Below are 13542 nucleotides of genomic sequence, written 5' to 3'. Positions count from 1 at the left end.
CAATGCCAAAAACAAATCTACGCCCTTGATGCCATCTCTCAGGTCCTGTGTCAGTTCTTCCTGTTTTTTAAGGACATGACTTTCAGATACTGTTTGACTAATGTAGGTAGTATTTTAGGCCTGCCACTTCTTCTTTTGCCTTTCACTTGTCCAATTGCCTCACAATTTTTAAGGCTTATAAGTAAACAACAAACAAAACCAAAAAATCCTTCTCCACTCCTGAAGAAAGAAATGTCTAAAGATACAGCAGGTGGTTGATCTTTTGAGTCTGCCTTTTTATGCTCGAATGATTCATAGGTCAATGTCAAGTGGATTCACAAAAATAAATAAATAAAAAAAATCCTTGTATTTAGACCACTTTAGAAATCCCAATAGAATGGCGTTTAAAATATAAAGAAATGAGAGCTGGGTCAAGACTTTTAATTAGTTCTGTAATATTTCTGTAATATTTCTAATTCTCATTAGATTAGCTGTTGATTGTTAGAACTTGAAATTATGACAAATTTTATAACATTTTCAGGCGATTACAAGTCACTACTTCAGATTTGTGAATCCAGATTTTGAGTTTTATATTTGATGCATTGATTTTTTTTTTTATGTTGACACCATTATCCTTGTAGTTTTAAGAGTTTCTTAGAGAAGTGGTTTAAACATTCAAATGGAGTGGCGAAGTTTAGAGTTTTTCCCTCATTCTGAATGTAAGGTCTAACACATGATAGCGATACTTTGACTCACCCCAGTGATATTTCTGAGTCATTAAAGCTTCCCTAGGGTGAGCTGTTTGGTTTCTTACAGCCTATTGGAAAGGACATAAATTTTAACCAGAGTCAGCTGCACTTTGCATTAGAGGAGAAGTTGTCACACAGAAGAGAAAATTGGGTTAAAATATAATGACGGTTAAATAGATCTAATATTAGATCAGGTATGTGAAATAAAGGTAATCTAATTTAATTAATTGGACAGATAATGAAGGTTTTTGACCTTGCATTATCTCAGAGCACAGGCAGATATGCTGTCTATTCCGCAAACCTATGCAAATAGCTCATGATCATTATCGGCGATGCTCTCTGAACTCAATTACCAAGTATGATCTGCTGATAAATTCTCATTAGCACTTAAGCTAGGTGTCTGTGCTGCAGATCATCTGACAGAGCTCAAGTCATTGTACCACAGCTGCAGGAACTTACCTGATTGTTATATTTTTTTTAAAGGCAACAATGGCATAAAAAGCAAATCCTCTGTTTTGCTGAAATGTAAATGTACAGCACATCCATCATTCAGCAGTAATGGGGGTATTTTTCTGACACTGACAGTTTGATGGAGCATATTTATCATAATGATACGGTATGTATACTGTATCAAAATGACTGTGTAGGAGGTGCTGTTTTGCCCTTGCGCTGCCTAATTAAAAAGTTAGTGATGTTTTTGTCTTCCTAAGCAGAAGTTAAGGAGGTCTTGTGTTTTTTTGTGTTTGTTTGTTTTTTTGTTTTGTTTTTTGCAGATGATTAGAGGTACCCTGATTTTCCCTACTGAACCTAACATGAAAAAATGGGAAAAAAAGCAAAAGGACCAGCTGTTTTATAGGAATTACAAAGTTGTAGCAGTATTCCAAGAAAAGTATAAGTTCTTAGCCAAGTAAACACACAAGTCACTGATTAGTAGTAGTGTATATGCAAATCACCATTGTTTGTATTGTATTTGTAATGAAGTTATAAAGGACTGGTTTGTCACTGTCTGTCTTCATTTTTTATTCTCTCTGTTGCTTAATGACTGACCATTACTGTTTTTTTAAATCAGCCAAAGCTCTTCTACAAGAATTTGGCTTTTTTTTTCCTTTTTTTTCTTTTTTAGATTAAGGAAAAAAAAAGCTGTGGCACAACAGACCAACAGATGGTATAATTTACACTTAATAGTACTATGCAGACACTCATGATTCACACTCAGATTGCTGTGTCGGTACAAAGGATATTCCCTGAAATCAATATGGCAATTAATTATAGACTGTACAGTAATTACACATTTTTATGAATAATAATTCTTCACTGACTAACTGAAATACAGACAGAGATGAGATTTTATTACTCTATCACATTTCCTTTTAAGGACCATTATCTTATTATAGTTAGATATTTCATATCTTTAATGTCACTATATATGTAAAATACACACACAGACACACACACACACACACTTAATACTAAAGAAAATAGGCCTAAATTCCTTTAATCTTCTTTGAAATGGTCTTAGTCAGGAGTGTCTTAGTCAGAACCCACTGTGAGGGAGAGTATATTCTATTTTCATCCACCTCATTAGGTTTTTCACTTTAATTAATGGCAGGATGTGCTCACAGAGGAACTGTCCTGTCTGTTCGTTAAAGCCAATTATATGTCTGTGCAGAGGCAGACTGGTGGCTTCAAATAGGTTTTTAGATAGTGGAGTCTACAATATTGTGCGAACTTGTTTGTGGGAAGCAGTTCATGTTAGCATACGTTAGTACGATTTAATCATGTTTCAAGCCCAAGAAACTTTATATGCCCTGGATCGTCATGCAGGTGTATTGGAAACATGAAGGTAAGCTTTGATCAGAAAGGGAGATCAAAAAGGAGTGGTTGGGCACAGCTGCGTTTTTGCCTGCCGAGCCATATTTTGCTGAAAACTATGAAGATCCTTGATATTCGTATTTTATTTTGTCATTTGACCCAGCATTTAGAACTGCTTGCTACATCACTCATGTTTACAAAGCGGCAGATGTGGTGTTTAGAATATTTCATGCCCTGTACCTATTATAAACTCACCTTCATCAAAGTTAAATGCAAACCACAGCCTTAAACCTGTGATTAGTAAATTTGCAATTACCATGTCTTGTTGTCCCACTAATATGTAGTTGGTGTAATGCAAATATAGGTCATGTAGGGCTGTAGTTGTGCCTGTAGGCATCCATTTAAACACTCCAATCTGGATTTTTCTTGTGTTTAATTGGAAAATGTGTCACTATAACCCATGCAACTTTGAGTTGCATTAGTTATTGCTGCAAGCCTCTAAGAAATATATATGGAAAAAGGGAAAACACTTTAAATCAACCATTTAAGTTGTGTTATTTTAACGGGGCAATCCATAAATGTTTAATAAGCGCTTGTTTTTTGTTTTTGTTTATACAGTAATATTCTTCACTTAAATTAATAGCTTAAATGGGGGCTCCCCAGTAAGCTACAAAATAATGTCATAAATTAGCCAAAAGCATTAAGCAGTAAGTGTTTTCTTTGCCCACACACGCAATGGAAGAAAAGCCATTTTAGCGTTGGTCCAGTGTTAAGCGTATCAACTATATTGGCATGTTCACAGCTGCAGAAAATTGAGTGAGGTGTGCAGAGAGGGTGCATGTGCTCGTGCAGACAGGGTGGTAATAGGCTGTCTCAGTGCTTAGGAGATGGCGGGGGTGTTCTGAGAGGGCAGAGAGCCAAAGAAATGGACTTCTAATGGCATATCCAAAGGTGTTCAATGACAGTTAACCTTTCCAGCTAATGATTAAGGTCACTCATAATGTGTATCACACATCAGCCCCAGATAGCATTTAGTCACCAATGGAGATAAATGTGGAACATGAATATTGTATAACTTTAAAATACCCCGGGTCGTAGAACATTGCTGTTTTAACAGTGATGGTTATTCCTGTTCAAGGTCAGCTGTTCGGGGCAGTGGGAAACCCCGGCCCGGTCTGTACAGCAATAAAATTTCGACCTTCCAGCCTAAAGATTCTTACTGCCACAGAACTGAATTTTAAAGTCAGAAGCAGCTAATGGATGTGGATTTGCTAATTCCCACAATGAGACCCAGTTCCAGTAAGGATTTAGCTTGGGCAATGACAAAAGCAGAAGGCTCTCTCGGGGCTGCCTGTGGAGCAGATGTCTGCTTACCTGCCAGTGTCAGTTACACGAGCGTTATATCTTAATGCTGCTTTATTGTCTGCTCATGAAACCCTGATGCAATCCACTCAAGTGGCATAACAATCGTCCTTGTTTCACCTTGCCATTTTTATTCCAATCTGATATATCTTCATCCACTACTGCAGGCAATCAGCTGTTGCTGTTCGCTTATTGATTAGTAATTGTGTAAAGGAATGCTCGCAATAACTGAAGCAGGGACTAAGCTTGGAAAACCCTAAATAAAATGAGCCAGATCACTGAATTTGCTGTGTTAGACTCTGTTTTTTTTTCTTGCTTGCTAATTCTTAGAGATGGTACACACATTGTTGTGTACCAGGTTCTACCAGGAAATTAAGTTAAATAGCGGATGGACCTCTGACTCTGCGAGTAGCAATCATAATTCCCCTCTAAAAGCTTCATGCCACTTAAGTTATTAACATTTAATTCTGCAGCATCACAGTGGATTAACCCATCAGACAGTGTTCTCATTAAGATCTACTCATCAAATGTTTTTTCACGGGTGCTTCTAGCCTACTGTACCTCAGTCTGTCAGAGAGAGAGATTCAACCTGCTTGGCTATTCTGGTATAAGCACACATTTGTTCACAAGAGCAAACATCCATTCTTCGTGATAGTGCATACTGTTACTATTTCTTTCTTTGTGTGGTCACAGCTTTAAAACAAATGAGTTCATATTGGGTAACTCTGCAGTGAACAATGTTAAATTCATGCTGAGTTTCAGGACCAGCGCAGCACGTAGGGCTTTTTGCTTTTTTATTCATTGATGGTTGTGCGATGTTCCAAGCTTGACCTAAAACAACAGGGTTCATATCCAAAATCATAGTGATTTTCTAGCCATAATTGTGTGGTTTTTTTGACCCTAACAAAAAAAATAAAAAGTTGGTTTGTTATTCTATTTATTGACACAGTTCTAATATATTGCCTGTGTTTCTTGGACATTGGATGAAATGAAGCAACAAGAGGTAACTTCTAAAGGCAAAACTCAGATGAAGAAATAATTCACAAATATGAATTGTATCACATTAAAACACGTTTTACTTACTCTGCTTTTTTTATTTTATTCCAAGAAAAGTGGGCATGACCTTTTCAGTTTTATTGTCCCACTGTAGAATGCATGTCACATACAAGTAACATACAAGTTTGAAATCATTTTCGTGTCCCTTAGTGATGTGTCTATCACTAAGGCTGGCCAAGGATGTGTTTGGATAGGCACCTGGGAAAATTGACATGTTCAATGGATACAGCCACAACCAGTGACCTTTGCATTATATAGTCTGTGCTCATCCAGGAATGGAGAGCGATTCCTCAACACCAGATATAGACACGTGCAGTCTATTCGCAGAGGGGTGACAGCTTGCATCCCTTTCAGAAGAAGCCATATCTTATGTTAAGCATCTGGTATATAGTTATTATAGTTATGTTCTTTAAAATCTATTCCAAACACAATCTGGTGTTTATTTTTTTGACTAGTATACATACTTGTTGAGGGCATCCTGCATTTTTTTTTAACATTTTCCTCTTTTTTTTCTTTCTTTTTTTTCTCTCAGATGTTTTTGTTGTTAATCATTGCTGATCATTTTAATCAGGTGGATGTTTTTTCGGTGGTGCAGTTTTATGAAATAATTTTAGAAAGCTGAATTTCAGTAAAAAGCTACTTACATTTCTTTTATAGTCTTGAAAAACGTTTTTGTAAACAGCCAGCATAATCTTCTTATCTTTGCAGAGTGTTCCTACGGGCCATCAGTCAGTATGCAGCCGTGTTGAACAAGAAATTTCTGGATCAAACCAACTTCGAGCTACAGGTAGGAACTGAACCATTGAATAAATATCTTGATATCAGCACTTCACATCTCAAGATAATGTTTTTGTAGACAAGGCAGCACTGACATTTTAAACACTATTACCCAACAGTTTTAGGAATAATTTTGTGGCATTTTTCTTATAGCCTGTAGTTTTATCTTGGGGCTGTTGGAGATGCCGCATTGTTGGATTTTCTGAATTGGGAAAAAAGATCACTGAAGGCAGCAGACATTAAAAAAAATTGTGAAGAGGGAACATCAATTACCCTGTAATGGCCGGCAATTTTATGTGCATTTCTGAATATTTTAACCTGCTCACCCTGGAATTGAACAGCTTTTTCTACTTGTTTTTTAAATTTGCTTTTAAAGCTTTGCTTTTAAAGCTTGGTCATTGTAACAGTCTTTTTCTACTGTTAATTGCATACAGCATTTGGAGCCGGAGCCCTTTTTATGGTTTAAGGAAAAAGCTGTGGGGTTTTCTCCATAGCTTAATGTACATGGGTTGGGCAAAGAGAATTTAGACATTATCAACATCATGAAGAGTTGTGTTTTATACTCATGCATGGGCTGGCAGTAAAAAAAAAAAAAAAAAAGCCAGACACCATTGCACTTCTTTTAGCTTCTGTCATTGTCTGATGTAGTGTGCTCTCTAGACGATGTTGGCCTAAATCAGCGCCCTCTTCGTCCACTTGGACAGATTCCTGACATACAAGTGTAACCATCTCATCGTTACATTGCAGTGTAATGAAACTGCAATGCTTTCCTGCTCACGTAGCATAGTACTGGATAAAACTGTTGTTAGAGCTATTTCTTAAAAATTTCCAAACTTTGTAATATATTGTATTATTTATTTAATCCAGTCTGTTACTGTTATTGTCTTGGAGCAACTGTAACCACACATTCTGAACTATTCTTTTGCTGCAATCTTCCTGTCTTTCCGTCTGTGTCTGGATCAGCTGTGGAACAACTACTTTCATCTGGCTGTGGCCTTCCTTACCCAGGAGTCATTGCAGCTAGAGAACTTTTCAAGTGACAAAAGAGCTAAGATCTTCCACAGGTGAGAATGAACACTCTCTCAAAAACACGATGCCCTAATTTCCCACCAGCGCAGCTCGAGTTCCCTCCCCAGCATGACCATGACAAGACTATGTATAATTCATCAGATAAACTATTTTCACACCCAGACATTGTCCAGTGTTGAACTCTCTCGCATGCAGTGCACAACAGGGCATTTTACACTGTGGTAAACCTGGTATTTCCCCTGACAGTTACTAAGTTTTTATATTTAACTATGGGCTTAATTGACTTTATATTGGGGTAGCTGTTTGGTTTAAAGCCATTTCTGACCAATCTGAACATGTGCTTTCTCACATACATCCCAGCAGGGTGATATCTAAAAATGTTCCAGGTTGTAGTGCATGTGCAAACACGGCAAACACGGCTTCCTGTGGTTCTGGCAGAGGCAGTACAGGCCTAATAAAGCTGTTTTAGTACTGCTGCTTTTCTCGACATTACCCAGCAGAGCTGTTTGCAAGAACACAAATGTTCCAATCAGTCATGTCGGACATTAGCTAGTGTTTACCCTTCCGGCCCCCCAAATACAGAGTCCCAAAAATCAGGTAACAGTTGGTGAATTCAGAGCGAGGCAGTGGGTGTCATTAGTCTTTGTCTCTTGCACACTGTACCTTGGCGACACCTTTGCCACCACAAAAAAAGTATTTCTAATGGTAAGAACATGGTTATCCTGCTGTTGGCTGCTACATGAAAGAAAGAGCCGTTATGAACAACATCCAGACTAAATTATTCTTACATTGTCCATGTTGTAAAATTGCAAAACTTTCAAGGCTAGGAAGAGGCATATATTACATTCAAAATGTAGTTACCGAGTAATGTTCGATATTCAGGTCTTCACTCTTCTGGGGTTTTTTTTCATTTGTTGAAGACAGAAACTGAAGGAGAAATAAAATTGTGTTATTATACCGCCCATAATTTTTAAATAGCTGAACGTTTAAATCCTTGAAATTTAGACCTTTTTACTGCTTCTAAAAATCTGCTTAATTGTGCTTTCAGCTATAAATTCAGGGAGCTATTCATTTCCTGTTCATCCGGCTCCCTTTATCCACAAAGAGCCATTCATCTACATTAGTGTTTCTCAGAAACTGTGATAATGCATCCAAATGTGTAAATGTTTTCTGGGCAGACATAGAGCATATTGGCTCTCATCTTCATTTTGAGGAGCTTTTGACACTGAAATATACATCACGCTGGCTCACGCCCGACAGGGAGACTGCTCGTTTGTCAGTGCTTTATTATTGGCCGCGGTGAACTCCCAATAGATAATAAACAATGTTCTATGCAGCACAACAGCCAAACACAATGCAAGATCCAAGCCACCCCCACCAAGTCTTTTTCGATTTGTTCTAAGCAAAAAAACAGGAATATTATATGGATTGTCATTTTTTTCCCACAGTCTTTACAACTCTACCTGCACACTCTCTTTCTCCACCGTCCCTCCACCTACTGCTCAGTTTTTTTTTAACCTCTACCTCGCTGCATCCAGTATCCTTGTCTGCTTGTGGCTGAATTGTAAGCTTTCCCTGCAATACCAATTATTGTGCCTTGCTCAGAAGCAGAGAGCAGAGGGGTGAAATCAAAGATTTGTGAAGCACAGCTCTTTAGCACTTTGCATTGGCTTTTTTTGTCCCTGCATCACACATCTCCTAGTGCTGTTTGTGAAGTTCTGCTCCATTACTGGAGCCTGTGTAATCCTAATGCCATTCTCACACTCAGACCACCGAGGCACAGATAACAAGCTTACATGTCTGCATGCCCTGAGTGGGAGGATAAATATATCTATAGCAGTCTGGTTCTTATTTTTCTTAGTTTCAACCATCATTCCCAACACCCATTGTAATCATAGGCTGCTGATTATAAAAGATGGACGTAGCGACTGACGTCACCTTTGTGGATTCCTCTGTGGCTATGGCTTGTTTTCAAGAACCCTGAGCAGTATTTGAGGGGAAACTGCATGGTGATACCATAGCAACTTGTCAGTCACAGACTTAAAACTACAAAGTAAAAGCATAAACACATCAGAATAAATATTTACATAGTAAAAAGTGATAAATAAAGCAAAATTTGGGGTGATTTTTCTAACAAATTTGCATACATTCTGAGTTAACTGATAAAACGTCACAACTATAGCTGAATCCTTTGGCAAAGAAAAATAATATTTAAGTTTTCTGTACAATAAAATATTGTTATTGACATTTTTTTAAACAATTTGCCACAATAAAACAGGGTGTTAATTATTTGTCTGACCTTAAAAATCCATTATAATCCTTGTTGATATTTGTTTATGTCTTAATAATGGCTATAATTGGCAGAAACTGTGCAATTAATTTTAACCATCATTTCCCCTTTACTTTGAAGTATATGCACTTACGCAGAGAACATGGAGACACAGACATATGTACTCATAAATGAGCATGCAGCAATGTCATTGTCATAATAGCCACTTTTGAGTGATGAGGAGAAGGAGCATCGTATTGACAGGTTTTGTGAATATCTCACACTTCCTTTGCTTCAAGCTTTGATCACAGCTGAGCTGCCCTTAGAGGGCTCTGCTTGTCAATCTGTTTTCTCTGTATTTTAGTCACCACCTCTACTGTTTTTTTTTTTCTCTGCCTTGATGTTTGCCCTCTGACCCAATTACATTACACAACACAAACTACCAGGAGCCCCCAGTCACACACTACTGTCTCTCTCCAAATGTTTTATTCTTAGTTAACCTCTCCTACAGGTTTCTGCCCCTGGCTGACAGGTATATGTTGTAGGGTCTGACAGCTGACAGTCATAGCTGCCTGTCCGCTGCCTACAGGAGTGTGACAGAACAGCACCGTACATCTGTCTCAGCCGCAATGAGGACACGATGCCTTCTGCACAGTCATCTGAACGCCCATATGTGGGAACAGAAACGCACTTCCTACGACTGATTCATGCAAGCTGTGAGCCGTCATACTCGCAGATATGCACAGGACTATATTTCAGCCCCAACAAGATGCAAAAACAGTCAAACATGTAATACCTGATACATAAAAATGCAAATTGATTTATTTTTTATAACTTTGCCAAAAACTGTGAGGATTAATCCTCGGGCTCTACCATTTAACAAATAAGTATGGTAAATTATTTTGACCCAAACCAGTGTGTAAAGAGGTGATGCAGCTACTTTTTCAGGATTCTGTCAAAATACATTAGTGTGTACGGTTGGAAATGCAAAGGCTGTTTGGCAGTGAATATGTAGGCTTACATCAAGTCAGCAAATAGTGGCAAGCTCCAGATGGTTTTCTTTTTGCTAGCCGTGGTTGATCCAAAATGCACAGAAAAGCTGGAGGTCTGAAACAAAAGGTTTGTCCAAAGTCTGCTACTGCCACATCTACTACATCTAATAAAGATATATATTTAATATAAGAAAGAATCACCAGTAAGTCAAATGTACATGTCACTGGGCTGTGGGAGGAAGCTGAAGTAGCCACAGGAACCATTCACATGCACAGAGAGAACATGCAAACTCCACTTAGACGGAACCCATATTCTACTTAGGCAAGGAGGGGTTTTGAGTTTACTTGAGACCTTTCAGCTATTTTTCAAATCTCACAATCTTGTTTCAGTCACGTCAATATATTTTTTTCTGTTTTATCCACATTCCCAAGGAGATCTGTAATTATCTGCAAGTGCTGTTTGACAATTAAATCTCGATTCTTGCTTAAATATAACACCCCCCAAAAAACAAAAACAAAACATGGCAGCGCAGCATAGGTTTTCATACCAACAATCAGAGCAGGGGTCAACCATGCAGGATTGTTAAGCAGACACTATGATGGTTTAGCATTGCATCCAAACAGAGCCGCGGTATATTAGTTACTTGTGTTGGTCTGAACGTTGTAGGGATGTCACCAGAATCAGTACTTAAGGTACCTTTTGATATCAAATTTGTGAAAATGCTGCATGCCTTTTTTTTTTTTTTAAACCAGTTTCAGGATTGGCTTATTCTCCTATGAAATGTTCAGTCTGTCAAAGGAGCAAGAGCCATTCAGTTTGATTCATGTGATCGGATTCAGAATACCCTTTCTGCCCTTCTGCCTGCTGTTTCCACTCTTGTTAGCGTCTCCATCATTCACGCTTTGTCTTTTCCTCTCTGTCCTTTTTACTTCACTATATGTCCTTTCTGTGACCTAAGGACAGTACGATAGGCAGGGAAGACGGGCACCAAGCTGCCATGAAGATTGGTTCATGACCCAGACGTGGCAGAGCTGATCAGCTTATAAGCCCACAATACGCACAAGCTAGACAAAGAGTCAGGGCAAGAGATCTCCTTCTAGCTTCTTCTGCAAATCTTTATTTTATGTAAGGGCTCTTGACACACAAAGTCGACCTAAAAATACTAGCACCAACAAAGATTGTTTGATCAAACACTTTCCCTTGTGTCATCATCCTTGGATTTTTTTTTCCCCCCCGTCTTCAAATATGTACAGAGAGCAGAAGACAGACTAACTTACTGTCAGCTTCTGTGTAGTTTGTGAACTTGCATGGAAACATCTCATTAGGGTGTGTTTGTATTTCAAAGAACATTGTGGAACAACAAAACTAAACTAACTCACCATGATCCCAGATCAATGAATCTGTGTCATTATGAATTTCATTATGACAGTCTAATTTTATGCTTTTGAAGCGAGTATCATTCAGACATAGATGAGAGAGATTGATTTATTCAGCTCCCTGCAGGAAGAGAGTGGGAAACTATTTACTATATATTTCAGATAACTTTATATTGTGTTAAGCTAGGTCACTGCATAAACTATATGGACCTCGGTCAGACCGAAAAGCCCTCATTAGGGCTATGAGGTACTTTTTTAACTTTGTCACAGCTGATGTTGAAAACTGTGACCTGGACACTTTAAAGAAGGCCTGTTTACTTCTGATTTTACTTTATTCACTTCTCCTTCATGATCTTTCTCTCAATTCAGTTCACATTTTCATACTACGGCAAGCACTGACTTTGACTCAGGCGCAGGACGGCACAGATGAAACAGGACACAGCTATTTAAATATAGAGTATATTGCATTTTTTAGGCAGTTGAAATAGTCATAAAGAACTGTTTGTGTTTATACTGCATATATCGAGTTTCTCATCTTCTGTGGATATTACAACAGCCAATGTGACATTTATACCTTGTTTGTGTTTCAGGTACCAGGACATGAGAAGACAGATTGGCTTTGAAATCAGGGATATGTGGTACAATCTAGGTAACTAAGCTCATTCCATGTGTCGCTATCGATGTTTCACTTTCAACTGATAAAATCCCTTTTATGCATGAATTTACTTGTTGAAGCAGTGTTTTCTCAGTTTATCTTTATTATTATCTGCCAACCAAGTAACATGTCAATCCTGCAAGGTATATGTTAACAGTCGTTACCTAAGTATAGACAGTCGTGTGTTAATTAGTGTTATTTTGTGCAGTAAGAGAGAGACACGGCAGTCAGATCTCGGTGGAGTGAGATTGTTGTATACAGGGATTGGAGTGTTAAGATTTTGGCATTCATGCCTACCGTTTCATTGCAACCCACACCATCTGATCCTCTAATTAGAGCTTTCCACTAGATTAGATTGATTCATTTTCTGGGTTTATAATACCCATTGCTTTTTTTTTTAAACCAAGGTGTTTGGTTTTCACTTATTTACTGCTTGACTGATGTGATGAGAGGAGATTTGCTAAACATCAGAAGACACATTTCCTTATTGTTTGAAACTGCAACTATTAAGTCTGGATTGAGGATTATCCATGCCTTGTTACCTCACTTATGCTATTTGTTCTGTCGAATTTAAATTCTGCAAATGAGCTGTGCAGTTAGGTTGCACTTACATGTTCTGTTCTCTCTTTTTTCCTTCTCAAAGGGCCCCACAAGATAAAATTCATTCCGGAGATGGTGGGTCCTATCCTGGAGATGACACTAGTTCCTGAGATCGAGCTGCGAAAGGCCACCATCCCCATCTTCTTTGACATGATGCAGTGCGAGTTCCACTTCACAATGCATTTCCAACGGGTGTGTCATCTGAAACATGAACTACAGCTCATCTTCACTTAAAAAAAACAAAAACAAACAAAAAAAACAACGTTAAGATTATGTGTAAGATGAATATACATGTTCATTGGCCAATTTATTAAGTACATCTTTCTACTACCTAGTTGGACCTGTTGTCTTAACTCTCCAGATTGAAGATGCTGGAAACGTTCTTTAAAGATTTGTTCTTTAAACGGCATTTTCACTCAGAGAAGTGGCACTCACTGGACATTTGCTCTTTTTCAGGCAATTTTGAAATACCCTAGAGATGGTCTTAACTGTGTCTACATTCCTAAATGCATGGAGTTATTGCCAGCTGTTGCAACTGGCTGATTACATATTTGCATCAACAATCATTTGAACAGGTGTCCCTAATAACTTGGCCCGTGAGTGTGTATATGCAGTGCATAGTGCGTATAATCAGCTATGTCATAGAAGACACCCACACACGTATATATGAGAAAAAGAAACTTTTTTTTATTTTAATTATCACACCTATTGATGTCGGCTTTCTTTCTTATTTTTAGTACATATTACAAGATATTTTCTGGGTTAGGCTTAGGGTTTTTCATCATTTACTAATATTAATATTGTAGATGATAAAATCTTCAAATTCTTTGGACAGGTACATAAAGAAATATTATTTTAATTTATGAAGTATTCACTCGCTGGTGC

At 38.0% G+C, this 13542-nt stretch overlaps 1 protein-coding gene across 2 annotated transcripts in view; it reads left to right on the top strand.

Annotated features, from left to right (window-relative positions):
- Positions 1–13542, top strand: part of dock1 (dedicator of cytokinesis 1) — a 191301-nt gene that overhangs the window by 139415 nt on the left and 38344 nt on the right. For both annotated transcript variants that reach the window (XM_063482824.1, XM_063482823.1), the window contains exons 30-33: positions 5667–5745; positions 6699–6799; positions 11993–12051; positions 12701–12849. In XM_063482824.1, the coding sequence (XP_063338894.1) occupies positions 5667–5745; positions 6699–6799; positions 11993–12051; positions 12701–12849 (388 nt within the window). The remainder of the gene's footprint in view (positions 1–5666; positions 5746–6698; positions 6800–11992; positions 12052–12700; positions 12850–13542) is intronic.

This window comes from Pelmatolapia mariae, linkage group LG8 (genome assembly GCF_036321145.2).
Source record: "Pelmatolapia mariae isolate MD_Pm_ZW linkage group LG8, Pm_UMD_F_2, whole genome shotgun sequence".
Taxonomy (NCBI): domain Eukaryota; kingdom Metazoa; phylum Chordata; class Actinopteri; order Cichliformes; family Cichlidae; genus Pelmatolapia; species Pelmatolapia mariae.
This window is presented reverse-complemented; position numbering and strand designations above follow the sequence as displayed.